General features: G+C 35.6%; 1 protein-coding gene across 2 annotated transcripts in view; it reads left to right on the top strand.

The window, feature by feature from the left end:
* Positions 1 to 20,600, top strand: part of TLL1 (tolloid like 1) — a 256,251-nt gene that overhangs the window by 114,644 nt on the left and 121,007 nt on the right. For both annotated transcript variants that reach the window (XM_082606006.1, XM_082606005.1), the window contains exons 4-6: positions 1,283 to 1,435; positions 1,926 to 2,043; positions 9,819 to 9,997. In XM_082606006.1, coding sequence (XP_082462132.1) covers positions 1,283 to 1,435; positions 1,926 to 2,043; positions 9,819 to 9,997 — 450 coding nt within the window. The remainder of the gene's footprint in view (positions 1 to 1,282; positions 1,436 to 1,925; positions 2,044 to 9,818; positions 9,998 to 20,600) is intronic.

The following is a 20,600-nucleotide window of genomic DNA, read 5'->3' as shown; positions in this document are numbered from 1 at the left end:
AATGTATTAGGTGTTTATTTTATTGTTGGTATTTATTTCCAGTAAATTGGTATTTTTATCAAGCATGGAGCTACATCAGTTTTAGTCAAATGTAAAAATATCATGACTGTTTCTTTTGAAATAAAATCCACTTAAAGTAAATTGTCAAACTGATTAATTAGATTAAAAAAATAATTGAAAATATTTTTTACCCTTCCAAAAATATATATATAGGAAAACAGTCAGAGAAACTGCCTTCTGGCTTAATGACTAATTAATATTTAAAGTATTGAATTTATTAATCACTATTTGTAGATTTTAGAGTTTATTTTTCAAGTCTTCTGTTCAAAGTTCATATCCTAACATTTCTTCAATTGATTAATACTAATTAAATATTTTAAAGTGCCTGCTTTTAAGGATTAATTTTCCAAAGTGAAGATACTTTGCTCCAGGATATTAAAATGTTAGACATGTTAGGAGCACAGGCATAGGGCGCATACATTCAGTATTCGTTGTGTCTGAAGTGTATGTAAGTGGTAAACTATTTGTATCAACAATGATATATAAATGAGAAAAAATAATCATGAAAATTCAGGAAAAATAAAACAGTGACAAAAAAATTATGAAGGGTCACCAAGAAATGTTAGTGACTGCAGACTTGAAAGCTCTTCCACAATAGACTGCATTTTATGTTGGCCTATTCACCTTGTGTACTGCTCTCTAAATCTTTTCTGTTGTGTGGATATGAATCCCGAGGAAATTGAAATAGACATAGCCCATTGTCTCAGAATCTGAGACCGTATCTGTCTTATTCTATTTCATTTACTATCACTACAGTGTAATATTCACAATTTTAAGCTTTACTACAGAATATCAATTCTGATTTAAAGGACTAGGGATTTAGCAGGAGTAAGAAAGGTTTTGAACATCATAGGACTTTTTAAACATTGTCTTTTTAATTCTAGTGGTGAATTTCTTAGTGCTCTAGTAAAGTAGAAAACAAAAGAATTTTTCTGTGGCTTACAAAGTCTACCTGACTTCTGTCCACTGTGGGCTGTTGTATGGAAATTCATCAAAATTTACTCATAGAGCATTAGGAAGTAGTATTTTGACATGAACTACTTAATTATTTTAACACTTTTTTCAAGTATGTGATATAAATGAAGTTTTTCTTTAATGCATTTTGACTTCAGGCATATTTATATAAATGTGTAAATAAGACATTTTACCTTGTCCTTTAAGAGTTAAATGATTCTCTGACCAAGGACTTCTGTTTCACAGAATGTTTTAAATGTCACTGCAGGCTTGGAGCAAAACAACACAGTTAAGGAAAAAGTACCTCTAAAATTCTCAGGGCAAAATGAGAAAAATCGAGTTCCCAGAGCTGCTACATCAAGAACTGAAAGAGTATGGCCTGGAGGTGTAATTCCTTACATTATAGGAGGCAACTTCACTGGTAAGATATTCCCAGAGAGTCTATTTTGATAAAGAGTTAATAATTATCATATAGATTAAGTGTATATTTTTAAAGAATTCTAACATATAAAACATAGTATTAAATGAAACATGAGAAATATTCCATTCACCTGAGTTGTCAGTTAGGATGTCTTGAAATTTAAAAATATATTTAGTCTTGAGTTCTAAGAATCTAAAGAACTATTCTGGTTTTTAAATTGAATTTCAAATGTACTCATTAAATCTGGAAGCTGATTTCAGCTGACAGGAATAATGTATGTCTTGTTCACAGAGCCTTGTACACACATACTTGTAGAGACAGTAAGCTCAAGCCTACTGATTATGAAGGCAGTGTCCACTCTCAAGAGTGGCTCACTGCAGTGCTCAGAGCTAGTATTCTTTGGCTGATGATAAAGGTGGTGTCTGACATGTGTAGCCAGACCTGGGATGGAAGAGCCCACTGTTTTATTAATGTCATGCCATTTTTCCAGGCAGCCAGCGAGCCATGTTCAAGCAGGCCATGAGGCACTGGGAAAAGCACACATGTGTGACTTTCATTGAAAGAGGGGATGAAGAGAGTTACATTGTATTCACATATAGGCCTTGTGGGTAAGTAGAACCAGGGAATTACTTAAGTAAATTTAGAAGGGGAAAAAAAATCCATAGGTAAGATTCACTTTTTAATGTTTGCTTAGTATTTTTCCCATGAGAAAATATGAATTTTACATAAGAGAATATTATATATTAAATAAATATACTCTTTGATCACAGACTTCTGTGCATCCTCCACCACCACAGCTGCCTTTCCTTCTGTTCTAACTATATGGTGGCATTGCCAACATCCCACTAACCTGAGTTAGAAACCTCAGTATTGTTTTTAATGATTGATTTTTTAGTGATATCAACAGAAACATTTCTGCTGATATCCACTATGTCTTATGGTTCCCACTTTTATCCCATGTCAGTCCCCTGGTCCATTCATGTCTTTGTCCTCTCACACCGGCTGTACTCCAACTGCTCTCCAGTCTTGCCTCACCAATTCACTGCCACTAGAATTATCTTCAAAAAATACTCTTCAGAGCAAAATACTACACTTTTTGAGATTCCTCAGTGTTTCCTCCTACAGTGATATTTTCTAGATTTGCTTCTTACAGGATAACAGTACTCTCTTCAAAATAAACTATTCTATAAGTCGTGAAAATGCTGTGTTAAATTTTAATAGGTATTTCTACAAGCAGTGTGCTAAACCTTACTAATATTAAACGAATTGAAAGAAATATATAATACAGTGTTCCCTAAACTTATTTTAAAAAGGGAACACCCATCTCACCCTGTTAATAGTGAAGAACGCATATCAGTATTCCAGAACACATTCTGGGAAATGCTAGCCTGAGAATAAAGCCTAGATGCTTGGATGTAACATTTAAGGAATGCCATGAACTTACCACAGCTTCCATCTGCTGCTTCTGCTGCCACCACTTCTTTCCACAAATCCCATAATCTAGCCAAGTTACAGTAACAGCAGTTCTCCAAGCAATGCTGTGTACTTTAAAAGATTTTTCGTTGTGAAAACTTTCAAATTTTTTCTCCCTATATTTCCAGTTAGTTGGACCTTATATTTAAATATTTGAGTATTTAAATTGTTTCCATTTTTGTTTGTTTGTTTGCTAAGAATACTTGATAGGGTGTGCTGTCTACTTTACACTGCATCACATCAAGAGGCACATATGCCTGGACCTACCACTTTAGTGATACTGTGATTGATCAGTGGATTCAAATGGTGACAGCCAGGTCCCTCAATTGTAAGTTCCCATCATTGCAAAATAGTCATTTTCTCATGTTGTTCTTTTCTTTTATTGCTTCTAAATTTATTAGCTGAAATTCTTCTATAAAGAGGAATTATCTTTAATCAACTATAAGTATTTGAATACCCTCTATTATAGTTCATATAGAGAAGTAAAAATAAATGCATAATTCCTTTGGATCAAATAGTTCATGCCCTAATGACACATATTTTCAGGGTGGAGGAAGTATATATTTCACTAGGTATTGGGGGCATTACATCATCTGGCTTTGTTCCACCATATTTTCCTAGAACATTGAACTTAACTTAAAAAGTAATGAGTTTTAAGTTTGGCCCTACTTAAGTGACATTAGGATAAATTATACATTATTATTTTTCTATATATTTTGATAATTTTTTTAGCTATGACTTATTTAAGCAATGTTTTCTTCTAAATTACTCTAATTACTTACTCTTGATAAGTTTTGGTTACATTTGAAGTCCCTCCCAATTCTTTATATGTATTTAATATTTTTAAATATTAAGGACCTTTTAAGGTCCAAATCTAGACTGTCCTTCCTTCCTTCTGATTATCTAATAGGAGTGGATATAGCTCAGATTACATATTTCTAAATATATAATGTATTCAAATCAATACATCTTTTCTTTACCCACCCTTCAATTCTGTAAATACATGCAAAGCACCAATCATTTATTATTTTATTGCTCAAATTCTGTTTGTAACAAATTCATATTTATACTCATTTTCTTTTATTAATTTGGCTCTTTTCAAAGTTTTCCATTTCAGTTGTTTTATCCTGCTAAACTATTTTTCCCCATTCACTATCAATCCTTCATATTTGTTTTTGTGACGTTTTAGTTGCTTGAATGCCTTTTCATCAGTGGAAATCTTTCACATATTTCATGCTCACCCATTTTTGAGCTGCCTGCAGTGGGACTTTGCTCTACAACAGCTATAATAGCTCCATTTCCACTGTTGGTCCACATGTCTACCTTCATAAATGATGAGGGCAGGGAGCTTACCTCTGTGTCCCTCATGACACACAGCACACGACTTTATAGGTAGGTGATCAGGAATGTACCAACAATTTACATGTCAGCTAAAGTACATTGTGTGTAATCCTGAGATTAAAAAATGTAAGAATTAGAAGGGGGTTTGAAGAACATGTACTTCATCAATTTAGAGATGTGAAAACTGAAGTTATGACTTTCCCCAAGGTACTTAAATCTGTAGTTAAATTCCTGAAATTAGACTCTTGAGTTTATTTGTGACTGTTATAGTAGTAATGTTGCATTTTGGTGATTTGTTTTGGTGCTCATTTTCCAGTTCAAAGTTTGCCCTGTATTATTTTTTCAGTGATAAGAAGGATGATAGTTTTTATAAAACTTGATCATTGGCCTGCTAATCATTCTAATCATTTTGTGACTTCTAAATTTCATTTGAAATTACCAGTATTGTCCACAATTTCATTAAATTATGGTTATTTCATCATTCTTGCTATGATAATGCTGCATTTATATCTCATAAAAATCAATTTAAATTATTAAATAGTTTGACAGTTGGTATTACACAAAATAGGGAAGGCCATCTGGAATAAGATATACTTTGAGTCAAACATTTAACACTCTGTTGGATTTAGTATTGGGTCTTTTTTCCTATAAGAGCTGTGGCATATAATGTATCACATTTAGCAATACCTAGTATAAATATCCATAGAATATGGAGAACTTTTAAGGTGGTGCCATTGATATGGATGACAACATTTATCAGTTCTGTTCCTAGCTTTAATCTAGAAGGCAAATATGTCTTATTACTTCTTATCACTGTCATCACTTTCATTGTGCTTACCCACTACGTCAGACAACTTGTAGCTCTTGCAATTTTTAAAAATAAAAGCTAAAATAATCTCCATACTTATGGGAGGAATTATTAAATATGGAATCACCTATATCATTTAAAACATTATATTTCCCATCTTATTCTGCTACAGTCAATTTTTATTCAATAAATATTTATTGGGTGTCTAATTCCATATCAGGCCTTTGATAGGTGGGAAAATAATAAAATTTTAAAATGCAAAAAGTAGAAATCAGATCTTTTTGCCCTTTAGCTCTAGTATATTTCTTATTTTTAAGTTGCATTATAATAATACATTATGTTTATATATATCTGTATGCATGGTTTTAGGTATATGATATCTTTGCTTCATCTGCAGTGGATATAAGCTTTAACCCTCTATATTGACAAAAGGCTTGAACTGGGCTATACATAATTTTCAATGAATGTCTATTAGCTTCAGTGGCATTTATTTATTTTACAAGATTATTAATTATAAACAGCAAAGTGTGAGACCATTTAATAATAGAAGTTGTTTGATTTTATTCTTTGTTAAGTCAGAGATTTATGTAACTGTATTTATTACCTTCATCTATTATATGCTGATTTTTAATGATTGCTAAAAAGCAATCAAACAAACAAACGTAGAGTTAACTTATTTTCTTATTTTCTAGATTTCATATGCTTTAATTGTATTTAACTTTGGTCAGTTTGATTATTCAGACTGTAACAGTAGTCACTTATTCATCCTTTCCTATTGAATTCTCATTTTGTGTCACTTACTGTACTAACTTTGGGGACTATAAAATTGAATGTAAGTTGTTTTCTCTCTGCAAGGATGTTATAGTTAGGCAGATGAAGTGTGCTAGCCAGGATTCTTGTTCTCAGGCAACAGAGACTGGCTAACTTAAGCAGAAAAAAAATAGTTTTTTTAAAGGAATTTATAGAATTATACTAATAGAAAAAGTGGAGAGACAGGCTGAAGGAGGAGTCTCAGCAAGAGCATGTTGAACCCATCACCTTGAGCATTTCCACCACTTCTTTGGATGCTTGCTGCTAATTACTAGAGTCTTAGCTCTGCCCTGCACTTAGGAGATCTGTTCTTTCAATAAGTATTTATTTATTAAAATTTTTGCCTTTTTATTTTTCAAAAATTTTCCAGTTTTATTGAGATATAATTGACATACAACATACTGTTTTAGGTGTATAACATGATGATTTTAATTTGTATATATTGTGAAGTGATCACCACAATAAGCTTAGTTAACATCCATCATCATATTTAGTTACACGTTTTGTTTTTTTTTTCTTGTGATGAGAACTTTTGAGATCTACTCTCTTAGCAACTTTCAAATATATTATATGGTATTGTTAACTTTAGTCACTATGCTGTACATTACAGCCTCAGAAATTACTTATTGTGTAACTGGAAGTCTGTACATTTTGACCCCCTTTCATCCATTTCACCCACCCTTAACCTCCACCTCTGGCAACCACCAATATGTTCTCTGTAACTATTGAGTTCTATTATGTGCCAGGCTGTATTCTAGGAGCTAGCATTATAGCATGAGCAAAACAGGTACACATTCTGTCCACCAAAAGCTTACATTCTAGGTGGGGAGGCAAAACCCCTGCAAAGATAAATGAAATATAAAATGTTTTAATAAACAATAAATTCTAGAACAAAAAGGAAAGTAGTGTAAGTGGGATGGAAGGACATTTGCACAGAAATTGAAAGAGAGGAGGAAACAAGCCATATGTATATCTGGGAAATAGAGTTCCTGACAGAGAAAATAGACAGTAAAAAGGCTCTGAGGCAAGAGTATGTCTGCATGCTCAGGGCACAACAAGGAAACTTCATGGCTTGAGTGGAGTGACAGGGATGATAATAAGAGATGAGATCTCTATGGTAAGATATTTGTGTGTGAAGATTGTGTAAGATCTTATAGTTTTTTAAAAATAAGTACTTTGATTTTCCTCTGAGCAAAATAGAGAGCCTGTATCAGTCAGCTTAGGCAATTTATAACATGGTAACAAACAACTCCCATATCCCAGGAGCTAGAGCAACAAACACTTACTCCTTACTCTTACTGTATATCTGCCACTGGTCAGCTGTAGCTCACTCCAGAGTTGTCACTATGGTGTCCAGTCTGATGGAGAAGCCTCTTTTTGGAACCTTGCAGTTGTAGCAGAAAGAATAGAAACAATATGGTCAACCATATCTGCTCTTAAAGATTCTCTCCAGAAATGACACAGTTTGTGCTCACATGACATTGTCCAGAGCAAGTCACACCACTAAACCCAGCAACAGTAGGGTAGGGATGTATAATTATCTCCTAGAGAGGGGTAATGAATACTTTTGAATATTGACACGATTTATGACATAATCATTGGAGAATATTGAGTAAAGAAGTGGAGTAATCTGAGTTTACATTTAAAACATATCTTTATGCTGAGAAAAGACTGCTCTGGGGAGGGCATAAAACTTACAGGCAACTTTCTTTGTGCGTATAGGTTTTGCTCCACCAATCCGAGACCAAAGTAGGGAATAGTGGGTTTTGGATTACCTTCTTACTCTCTATGGCTTAGTGAGGTTTCTCTAAAATTGGTAAAATATTTTCTTGAGAGGACAGGTAGGGCTTATAATGGCCAAGCTTTAAAAGCAGCACTCAAATTTGAAACAGAGAATCAAAAGCCATGTACAAGAAAACAGCATCAAACCTGGATGGAATTAGAAAGAAACTCAGACATGTTAAAACCATGTTTTTATAAACTGTGCATATTAAAAATAAACTGTGCATATTAACCTGTCATTCCATACATAATTGTATGTGCATATATTTAGCTATTTAGTCATGTGAGCATCTAGAATTCTTCCATTCCTGGACCTGTAGTATTTCAGAAACCAAATCACCACATTTTTCTTCACAGGACCATTGTAAAAGCCAGTGTGAAATGTATTTTTGCTTTCCATTATGAAACCCCATCTTATTTATTCGAAATTGTTATAGGTAAAATTATGCTAATAAAAGGTGTCTTAGATTAAAACAATCAACCACATTGCTTGACTATCTCCTGGATTTTGATTTGCAAAGTACTTTTTTCTCTGAATATAACCAGCAAAAATGATTCAGTGTGGGTAATTTAGTTGCTGTATAATCCTCAGATATTTCACTTTCATCACTATTGCTTTATGGTAGCAAATATTTCAGTTTAAATCTCTCCAAAATTTGCACATTTTGAGTTTTGCTACACGTAATACTTTACTATTTCAGTATGTAATAAATAACTATGTATGTATAAGTTTAAAAGTCTTGGTAAAAAAAAAATCTACCTGAGAGCAAAAATACAATTCCCTAATTTTTTTCCCTACCAGTTACCTCACTTTTCTTTCTTTAATTGATTTATTAAGCTTAATTAACTGTTATAATAGATTCATAAATAATAAGTTGAATTACTTCTTCTAACTGACATTTAAAGCCTACACAAATAATTGGAATGACAAACGTGCTTACTCTGAAAAGTGAAATTTGTGAAATGCATTTAAAAAATTTGGGCAATTAATTTTGGGCAATTTCCTCTTTTAACTTAATAAATTAGAAAAGGTGTTCAGTGTCCAGCACATTATGATTCCCATCTATTCAAGACCAGTTATTTACTGCCCTCTATTGCTGTCTAGAGGGGTGGCCCTTAGATAAGCTATTTTAATGTAAACCCTAAATTTTGAAGTTTTAAGTGTAATTTTATTTATAACTATGATTGTAGTTACCATATTATTATACCATTTAAAGCTTATTTTAAAGTGTGTCCCTAAGTGTCCACCCTTGCATGTGTGTGCACACTCTCTCATGCACATTGACACACGTGCACGTATGCCCACATACACAAAATGAATAAATGGAATATCTATATTTTGGGTAGAAAAGAATCACTGGATATGTATAAATATCAATAAATTGAAGAAAACTTGCAGGAAGATGCTCTGCATGCTTCACATTCTGAAAGTCCAAGAGATTCTTTCAGAAGGTGAAATGGACTATCACACTAAACATTTGCCTGACCATTTGACACAGTCTCATAATTCTACCAGTTGTTGAATTTCCTTCACCAGTCAACAGTTAACCCTAGATAATTTACCTTTGAAACTAATTTTCCTTGATTGACTTCTCTTAAAAGTTCTCTTCTTTAAAAAATTTCTCCCATAAGAGGAAAAGTAATTCCTTTTTAAATTAACCAACATTTTTCACAAACTTAATTGTTTTTCTCAAAGAGGAAAAATAAACTTTGTTTTTATTTTTAATACTGAAATAATGGATTATTGTTAAATAACCATATTGACAAAGTAGTTACCTAAATGGGTTTTGAGGATAAAAAATTGTATTAGAAATACATGTTGGTTGATGTCTTGAGTTTAACTGTATGTATAATAGCCATTAATCATCATCATAAGTATTTTATTTTCTGATTTATCTTCTGAATACTCCTAAAAATTAGTTAAGGCACATCTTCTAATATATGAATTAGTACAAAGGCACTTCAATAGATTATTTGGGGACTCGTACATAAATCTACTAGGATTACTAGAAATTTTTATTAATGAAATATTTATAAATGAAAAACTGTTCTGCTTCTGAATGTGTTGGACTTTACAGTTCATGACAAATATTTTAAAAGTTTCACCCTACTGTAATTCACTCAGCTTCTCCCTGTCCACCACCATCTGCACTTTCTACTTTATTCCAGATGCTGCTCCTATGTAGGTCGGCGTGGAAATGGACCTCAGGCGATCTCTATTGGAAAGAACTGTGATAAATTTGGAATTGTTGTTCATGAACTGGGCCATGTGATAGGCTTTTGGCATGAACACACACGACCAGATCGAGATAATCATGTAACTATCATAAGAGAAAACATCCAGCCAGGTGAGAGGCTTCAGAATGTGTTGGGTTTAAGGATGACTAAATATCTTTTAAAAGTATTGTACTATTTATCATTTAATTTCTTAAAAAATGTGAACTGATTTTGTTGATATTATAGATCAACATTTTGCTTGATTTAAAAATAGCTGCTATGTTGTTAATTTTTTCCTGCAGATCAAATGATCTTATGCATTTTTTAAGCTTGCTTTTTTCCTTAAGATTTAGCTATTTTATATCCAAACTTCAGTGCTTTCCAAGAATGGGTGTAGGCGATTAAAACATAAATTAATATTAATAAATTTTTAAAGTATTTTCTATACTTAATTCTATAATTTATGTTGTTGGGATTTAAAAAGTGTCCAGGGTTTGCCACAAAATGTGCTGCTGCCATACAAATCTATATTATACCAGGGATAATTTCTGGAGAAAATTCCAGGGAAGTGAGTCATTTCCAGGATAGTCCAAATATTTTCTTGAGATTTCCCCTTAACTACACTAAAGACAATTTCTTAAGAATGTTTTCAATAGTTTCAGTAGTTCAATAGTTAATATATAATTAAAGTTTAATTTTCTCCAACAATTGATGTGAGATAATCACCTCATTTAGTTTTTCATTTGTTTTACCTTTCATAATTCATAAAGATAAGTACATTTCAATTGCCAGAAGAAAAATCCTGTTGTTTAGAATTGTCTTAGAAAGTTGTGTGTGTTTCAAGCAGAAGCAAAGCAGAAATGTGTCCTTATTTCCTTATTCATGGCCAGTTTTAAGTTACAAACATTTAATTCCTTAGAATTTCCTGTGATTAACAGCATTGCTCTATTTATTTGTTCATAGCATATTTGCTGCCAGTTATTTGCTGAGGCACTATTAGATGTTGGAGATGCTTCATGAAAATTACAGAGCTTAGTGTATGTATATCCATGTATACCAACAATTGCAAGCGAGTGAGAATAGTGTTATATTGAGAACACAATCCAGTCCAAGCAAGGTGTGACAAAATGTCCCTTGCGAGTAAAGGGAGACGTCACAAAGGAACTGAAATTTAGAAGTAAAGGGGTTCTAAGTGCCCAGAAGAGTGATGGAATTTCTAACTGGAAGAAAAAAAAAAGCATCATGATCAGAGCTACAATTACAGATAATTGAATCATTTTTATTTGCCCAAATGGCTGCATGGTAAGTTACAAATGAGAGACTAGTTAGTAATTACCAAGGGAGATTAGATCATAGGGATTTTCTATCTGAAGCTAAGAAATTTAGATTTTATCCTCTAGCTACTGGAGAATAATCAAAGGATTGAGAGCAGAGCAAATTCAGATTTAAAAAAAAGAATTATTGGAGCTGGGGGAAGATGGCGGAAGAGGAGCTGGGGGAAGATGGCGGAAGAGTAGGATGCAGAGATCACCTTCCTCCCCACAGATACACCAGAAATACATCTACACGTGGAACAACTCCTACAGAACACCTACTGAATGCTGACAGAAGACCTCAGACACCCCAAAAGGCAAGAAACTCCCCACGTACCTGGGTAGGGCAAAAGAAACAAGAATAAACAGAGACCAAAGGATAGGGACAGGACCTGCACCAGTGGGAGAGAGCCGTGAAGGAGGAAAGGTTTCCACACACTAGGAAGCCCCTTCGTGGGCAGAGACTGTGGGTGGCGGAGGGGGAAAGCTTCGGAGTAGCAGAGGAGAGCGCAGCAACGGGTGCGGAGGGCAAAGCGGAGAGATTCCTGCACAGAGGATCAGTGCCGACCGGCAATGACCAGCCCAAGAGGCTTGTCTGCTCGGCCACCGGGGCGGGCGGTGCTGGGAGCTGAGGCTCGGGTTTCAGGTTTCAGTCGCAGCGCAGGGAGAGGACTGGGGTTGGCAGTGGGAAGAGAACCTGAAGTGGTTAGTGCACCACGACTAGCTGGGAGGGAGTTCGGAAAAAAGTCTGGAGCTGCCGAAGAGGCAAGAGACTTTTTCTTTCCTCTTTGTTTCCTGGTGCACAAGAAGAGGGGATTAAGAGTGCTGCTTATAGGAGCTCCAGAGATGGGTGCGAGCCACGGCTAAAAGCGCGGACCCCAGAGACGTGCGAGGGACGATGGGATTGCTGCTGCCACCTCCAAGAGGCCTGTGTGCAAGCGCAGCTCACTGTCCACACCCCCTTTCCGGGGAGCCTGTGCAGCCCGCCACTGCCAGGGTCCCGGGATCCAGGGATGGCTTCCACAGGAGAGCGCACGGCGCGCCTCGGGCTGGTGCAACGTCACGCCGGCCTCTGCCACCACAGGCTCGCCCTGCACTCAGTACCCCTCCCTCCCCCCGGCCTGAGTGAGCCACAGCACCTGAAGCAGCTATTCTTTTAACCCCATCCTGTCTGAGCAAAGAACAGATGCTCTCTGGCGACCTACACGCAGAGGCGGGGCCAAATCCAAAGCTGAGACCCGGGAGCTGTGAGAATAAAGAAGAGAAAGGGAAATCTCTCCCAGCAGCCTCAGAAGCAGCGGATTAAAGCTCCACAATCAACTTGATGTACCCTGCATCTGTGGAATACATGAATACACAACGAATCATCACAAATTGAAGAGGTGGACTTTGAGAACAAGATATATGAGTTTTTCCCCTTGTTCTCTTTTTGTGACAGTGTAAGGATATGCTTCTGTGTGAGATATTGTCTATATAACTGTGCTACCACCATTTGCCCCAGGGTTCTATCTGTCCGTTTTTTTGTTTTGTTTTGTTTTGTCTTTAATTTTTTTAATAATTACCTTTCTATTTTAATAATGCTATTATATTTTATCATACTTTATTCTATTTTACTTTATCTTCTCTTTCTCTTTTTCCTACCTTCCCTGCTTCCTCCCTCCCTCCCCCTGCTTTCTTTCTTTCTTTCTTTCTTTCTTTCTTTCTTTCTTTCTTTCTTTCCTCCCTACCTCCTTTCTTTCTTGCTTTCCTTCTTTCTTTCCTCCTACCTCCTTTCTTTCTTTCTTTCTTTCTTTCTTTCTTTCTTTCCTCCCTCCCTCCCTCCATCCCTCCTTTCTTTCTATCTTTATTTCTTTCTTGCTTTCTTGCTTTCTTTCCTTCCTTCGTTCCTTCGCTCTTTCTTCTACTAATTATTTCTTTCTACATTTTCTCCCTTTTATTCTGAGCTGGGTGGATAAAATGCTCTTGATTCTCCAGCCAGGAGTCAGTGCTGTGCCTTTGAGGTGGGAGAGCCAACTTCAGGACACTGGTCCACAAGAGACCTCCCAGCTCCACATAATTTCAAACAACAAAAATCTCCTAGAGATCTCCATCTGAACACCAGCACCCAGCTTCACTCAATGACCAGCAAGCTACAGTGCTGGCCACCCTATGCCCAGCAACTAGCAAGACAGGAACACAACCACACCCATTAGCAGAGACACTGCCTAAAAATATAATAAGGCCACAAACACGCCAAAACACAGCACCATATGTGGACCTGTCCACCAGAAAGACAAGATTGAGCTGCATCCACCAGAACACAGGCACTAGTCCCTCCATCAGGAAGCCTACACAACCCACTGAAACAGCCTTAGCACTGTGGACAGACACCAAAAACAACAGGAACTACGAACCTGCAGTCTGCAAAAAGGAGACCCCAAACACAGTAAGATAAGCAAAATGAGAAGACAGAAAAACACACAGCAGGTGAAGGAGCAAGATAAAAACCCACCAGATCTAACAAATGAAGAGGAAATAGGCAGTCTACCTGAAAAAGAATTCAGAATAATGATAGTAAAGATGATCCAAAATCTTGGAAATAGAATAGACAAAATGCAAGAAACAGTTAACAATGACCTAGAAAAACTAAAGATGAATCAAGCAATGGTTAAAAACACAATAAATGAAATGAAAAATACTCTAGATGGGATCAATAGCAGAATAACTGAGGCAGAAGAATGGATAAGTGAGGTGGAAGATAAAATAGTGGAAATAACTGCTGCAGAGCAGAATAAAGAAAAAAGAATGAAAAGAACTGAGGACAGTCTCAGAGACCACTGGGACAACATTAAAAGCACCAACATTTGAATTAAAGGGGTTCCAGAAGAAGAAGAGAAAAAAGAAAGGGACTGAGAAAATATTTGAAGAGATTAGAGTTGAAAGCTCCCCTAATATGGGAAAGGAAATAGTTAATCAAGTCCAGGAGGCACAGAGAGTCCCATACAGGATAAATCCAAGGAGAAATATGCCAAGACACATATTAATCAAACTGTCAAAAATTAAACACAAAGAAAACATATTAAAAGCAGCAAGGGAAAAACAACAAATAACACACAAGGGAATCCCCATCAGGTTAACAGCTGATCTCTCAGCAGAAACTCTACAAGACAGAAGGGAGTGGCAGGACATATTTAAAGTGATGAAGGAGAAAAACCTGCAACCAAGATTACTCTACCCAGCAAGGATTTCATTCAGATTTCATGGAGAAATTAAAACGTTTACAGACAAGCAAAAGCTGAGAGAGTTCAGCACCACCAAACCAGCTTTACAACAAATACTAAAGGAACTTCTCTAGGCAAGAAACACAACAGAAGGAAAATGCCTACAATAACGAACCCAAAACAGTTAAGGAAATAGGAATAGAAACATACATATCACTAATTACCTTAAATGTAAATGGACTCAATGCTCCCACCAAAAGACACAGATTGGCTGAATGGATACAAAAACAAGACCCATATATATGCTGTCTACAAGAGACCCACTTCAGACCTAGAGACACATACATATTGAAAGTAAGGGGATGGAAAAAGATATTCCATGCAAATGGAAATCAAAAGAAAGCTGGAGTAGCAATTCTCATATCAGAAAAAATAGACTTTAAAATAAAGACTACGAGAAGAGACAAAGAAGGACACTACATAATGATCAAGGGATCGATCCAAGAAGAAGATATAACAATTGTAAATATTTATGCACCCAACATAGGAGCACCTCAATACATAAGGCAAATACTAACAGCCATAAAAGGAGAAATCGACAGTAACACAATCATAGTAGGGGACTTTAACACCCCACTTTCACCAATGGACAGATCATCCAAAATGAAAATAAATAAGGAAACACAAGCTTTAAATGATACATTAAACAAGATGGACTTAATGGATAATTATAGGACATTCCATCCAAAAACAACAGAATACACATTTTTCTCAAGTGCTCATGGAACATGCTCCAGGATAGATCATACCTTGGGTCATAAAACAAGCCTTGGTAAATTTAAGAAAATTGAAATTGTATCAAGTATCTTTTCCGACCACAATGCTATGAGACTAGACATGAATTACGGGAAAAGATCTGTAAAAAATACAAACACATGGAGGCTAAACAATACACTACTTAATAACGAAGTGATCACTGAAGAAATCAAAGAGGAAATTAAAAAATACCTAGAAACAAATGACAATGGAGACACGATGACCCAAAACCTATGGGATGCAGCAAAAGCAGTTCTAAGGGGGAAGTTTATAGCAATACAATCCCACCTTAAGAAACAGGAAACATCTCAAAAAAACAACATGACCCTGCACCTAAAGCAATTAGAGAAAGAAGAACAAAAATCCCACAAAGTTAGCAGAAGGAAAGAAATCATAAAGATCAGATCAGAAATAAATGAAAAAGAAATGAAGGAAACGATAGCAAAAATGAATAAAACTAAAAGCTGGTTCTTTGAGAAGATAAACAAAATTGATAAACCATTAACCAAACTCAACAAGAAAAAAAGGGAGAAGACTCAAATCAATAGAATTAGAAATGAAAAAGAAGTGACAACTGACACTGCAGAAATACAAAAGATCATGAGAGATTACTACAAGCAGCTCTATGCCAATAAAATGGGCAACCTGGAAGAAATGGACAAATTCTTAGAAATGCACAACCTGCCAAGACTGACTCAGGAAGAAATAGAAAATATGAACAGACCAATCACAAGCACTGAAATTGAAACTGTGATTAAAAATCTTCCAACAAACAAAAGCCCAGGACCAGATGGCTTCACAGGCGAATTCTATCAAACATTTAGAGAAGAGCTAACACCTATCCTTCTCAAACTCTTCCAAAATATAGCAGAGAGAGGAACACTCCCAAACTCATTCTACGAGGCCACCATCACCTTGATACCAAAACCAGACAAGGATGTCACAAAGAAAGAAAACTACAGGCCAATATCACTGATGAACATAGATGCAAAAATCCTCTACTAAATACTAGCAAACAGAATCCAACAGCACATTAAAAGGATCATACACCATGATCAAGTGGGGTTTATTCGAGGAATGCAAGGATTCTTCAATATATGCAAATCAATCAACGTGATACACCATAATACCAAATTGAAGGAGAAAAACCATATGATCATCTCAATACATGCAGAGAAAGCTTTTGACAAAATTCAACACCCATTTGTGATAAAAAAAACCCTGCAGAAAGTAGGCATAGAGGGAACTTTCCTCAACTTAATAAAGGCCATATATGAGAAACCCACAGCCAGCATCGTCCTCAATGGTGAAAAACTGAAACTATTTCCACTAAGATCAGGAACAAGACAAGGCTGCCCACTCTCACCCCTCTTATTCAACATAGTTTTGGAAGTTTTAGCCACAGCAATCAGAGAAGAAAAGGAAATAAAAGGAATCCAAATTGGAAAAGAAGTAAAGCTGTCACTGTTTGCAGATGACTTGATACTATACATAAAGAATCCTAAAGATTCTACCAGAAAACTACTAGAGCTAATCAATGAATTTGGTAAAGTAGCAGGATACAAAATTATTGCACAGAAATCTCTGGCATTCCTCTACACTAATGATGAAAACTCTGAAAGTGAAATCAAAAGAACACTCCCATTTACCATTACAAGAAAAAGAATAATATATCTAGGAATAAACCTACCTAAGGAGACAAAAGACCTGTATGCAGAAAATTATAAGACACTGATGAAAGAAATTAAAGATGATACAGATAGTTGGAGAGATATACCATGTTCCTGGATTGGAAAAATCAACACTGTGAAAATGACTCTACTACCCAAAGCAATCTACAGATTCAATGCAATCCCTATCAAACTACCACTGGCAATTTTCACAGAACTAGAACAAAAAATTTCACAATTTGTATGGAAACACAAAAGACCCTGAATAGCCAAAGCAATCTTGAGAATGAAAAATGGAGCTGGGGGAATCAGGCTCCCTGACTTCAGACTATACTACAAAGCTACAGTAATCAAGACAGTATGGTACTGGCACAAAAACAGAAAGATAGATCAATGGAACAGGATAGAAAGCCCAGAGATAAATCCTCGCACATATGGTCAACTTATCTTTGATAAAGGAGGCAGCAATGCACAGTGGAGAAAGGACAGCCTCTTCAATAAGTGGTGCTGGGAAAACTGGACAGGGACATGTAAAAGTATGAGCTTAGATCACTCCCTAACACCATACACAAAAATAAGTTCAAAATGGATTAAAGACCTAAATGTAAGGCCACAAACTATCAAACTCTTAGAGGAAAACATAGGCAGAACACTCTATGACATAAATCACAACAAGATCCTTTTGGACCCACCTTCTAGAGAAATGGAAATAAAAACAAAAATAAACAAATGGGACCTAATGAAAGTTCAAAGCTTTTGCACAGCAAAGGAAACCATAAACAAGACCAAAAGACAACCCTCAGAATGGGAGAAAATATTTGCAAATGAAGCAACTGACAAAGGATTAATCTCCAAAATTCATAAACAGCTCATGCAGCTCAATAGCAGAAAAACAAAAAACCCTATCCAAAAATGGGCAGAAGACCTAAATACACATTTCTCCAAAGAAGATATACAGACTGCCAGCAAACACATGAAAGAATGCTCAACATCATTAATCATTAGAGAAATGCAAATCCAAACTACAATGAGATATCATCTCACACCAGTCAGAATGGCCATCATCAAAAAATCTAGAAACAATAAATGCTGGAGAAGGTGTGGAGAAAAGGGCACACTCTTGCACTGCTGGTGGGAATGTGAATTGGTACAGCCACTATGGAGAACAGTATGGAGGTTCCTTAAAAAACTAAAAATAGAACTACCATATGACCCAGCAATCCTACTACTGGGCATATACCCTGAGAAAACCATAATTCAAAAAGAGACATGTACTAAAATGTTCATTGCAGCTCTAATCACAATAGCCCAAAGATGGAAACAACCTAAGTGTCCATCATCGGATGAATGGATAAAGAAGATGTGGCACATATATACAATGGAATATTACTCAGCCATAAAAAGAAACGAAATTGAGCTATTTGTAATGAGGTTGTTAGACCTAGAGTCTGTCATACAGAGTGAAGTAAGTCAGAAAGAGAAAGACAGATACCATATGCTAACACATATATATGGAATTTAAGGGGAAAAAAAAGTCATGAAGTACCTAGGGGTAAAACAGGAATAAAGACACAGACCTACTTGATAATGGACTTTAGGATATGGGGAGGGCAAAGGGTAAGCTGTGACAAAGCGAGAGGGAGGCATGGACATATATACACTACCAAACTTAAGGTAGATTGATAGTGGGTAGCAGCCGCATAGCACAGGGAGATCAGCTTGGTGCTTTGTGACCACCTGGAGGGGTGGGATAGGGAGGGTGGGAGGGAGGGAGTTGCAAGAGGGAAGGGATATGGGAACAGATGTATATGTATGACTGATTCACTTTGTTATAAAGCAGAAAGTAATAAAAAATATATTTACTTTAAAAAATTTCTTTCAGCTGTATGGATTATTAACTGAGAATGGGGATATTGGGGTGGGCAGGATGAACGTGACATCAGGGAAACCTATTAGAAACTTAAATAAATCGTTTATAAGAGATGACTAAGTCCTCAGTTAGAGTGGTGTAGGCCAAGAAGAAGGAGAGGAATAATCTTTCAAAAATATTTTAAGAGGAATATCATGTGAAAGCAAATCTTCAAGATTTTATTTTTAGGCAACAGGATGAATGGTGGCACCATCAAATTATCTAAGAAATATGGATAAAGCAACATATTTTTAAGAGGAAGAAAGACAAATAATTTCGTTTAGCATATCCTTGAGTTTGAGAAGCCTTTAGATAGTCCAAGTGGAGATATTTAGTAGACAAAGGAAAGGTGAGTCTAGACTTTAAGATATCTAGAGATAGAAATTTGTTAGTGGATTTTACTGTCTAGGAAAATGTTGGAGGAAGAAGAAAATAAGATTGTGGGTAGAATATGGGGAACACCAATATTTAAGCAACATTTTGTATAATATCTCTCAAAAGATTAAGAAAGTTTGGTCTAAGAAATAGGAGAAAAATCAATGAATGTGATGTTACAGGGAAGAGATCACTTCAAGAATAAATAAGTAATCTGTAGTGTTGAAAGAGATGTAAATAACATCTATACTCCCAATATAGAAGACTCTAATGCCTAACCAGCTATCAAGGTTCATTTTATACTTTATATCATTGGGAGACAAAGAGAAAATAATATTTCTGAAAATTCCTCCAACTACCAACTAAATGAAAATTTTTCTATCAACCACAGTTACTGTTTCCTCTGTTATGTGGACAAAATAACTTATAAAGGAAGTATCTTCCAAGAATGATTCTTGCTCTTAAATATAGGACTCTGGTTCAACATAAATTTATGTAGCTAAAACAACCTGAAATATAAAAATAGTATGTAAATGTGTAATACTTAACACAATGCTAAACAATTTATGGCTTTTCATATTTTTGAGTCAATATGACTCATAATGTTGACTCATATTTTGAGTCAACATTCAATCTAATAGAAAACAACAATTTATTGCATGAGATGTCCTGAGTATTTAGAACTCCATGCACATTTTGTCATACCTTGTTTGGATTCAACGATAATCTCAACATATGAGTATTCTCACTTTTCTCACTCACTTGCAATCATCTGTATGTATGGACAGTTGGCCCTCCATATTCATAGGGTTTTGCATCCGTGGATTCAACCAACCTTTGAATCAAAATTTCTTATTCATTGTACTAAACCATTTCATATAAGGGACTTAAACATCCACAGATTTTGGTATCCAAGGGCTTCCTGGAACTAGTTCCCTGCAGATACTGAAGGCTGACTGTACTATAGCAAGGTAATTCTAGTATGAAAAATTCATATTGGAGAATAATCTTCAGCAAATTTGTGACTTACTTTGGCTCAGAAATTTTAGATCAAGTGTTATTCTAGGGCAACGTCTAATAAGTGTGGACTTTAGCTGCATTTATATGCAAAATTAGTGACTATGATAGGAACCAATTTGGTACAAAGATTGGATTACTTTAATCCACTTTAGAACATGCCTTCAAGAAGGAGGTTGTTATTTTTTTAAAAATTGTTTAGGGTGAGTTCCACTGGTGCTCTCTATCTCTGATCCTCTTCTCTTCTGTTATGAAATGTCTGATTTTCTTTATTTGGACCAAGTATGGCTGTGTTCTTTTTAACTAGCACAAAACACTATGTCACATACATGGTAACTGCTCAGTTACATACATCAAAATGTATTACTGAAGTTGCTTCATGTTCCACTTTCAGAAATTTCTATGAAACATCTTGCTTTAATTAGAGAGTATAC

The sequence above is a fragment of the Mesoplodon mirus genome (assembly GCF_964341445.2).
Source record: "Mesoplodon mirus genome assembly, chromosome: 2".
NCBI lineage: Eukaryota > Metazoa > Chordata > Mammalia > Artiodactyla > Ziphiidae > Mesoplodon > Mesoplodon mirus.
Note: the sequence above shows the minus strand (reverse complement) of the source record. Positions and strands in the feature narration are given on the sequence as shown.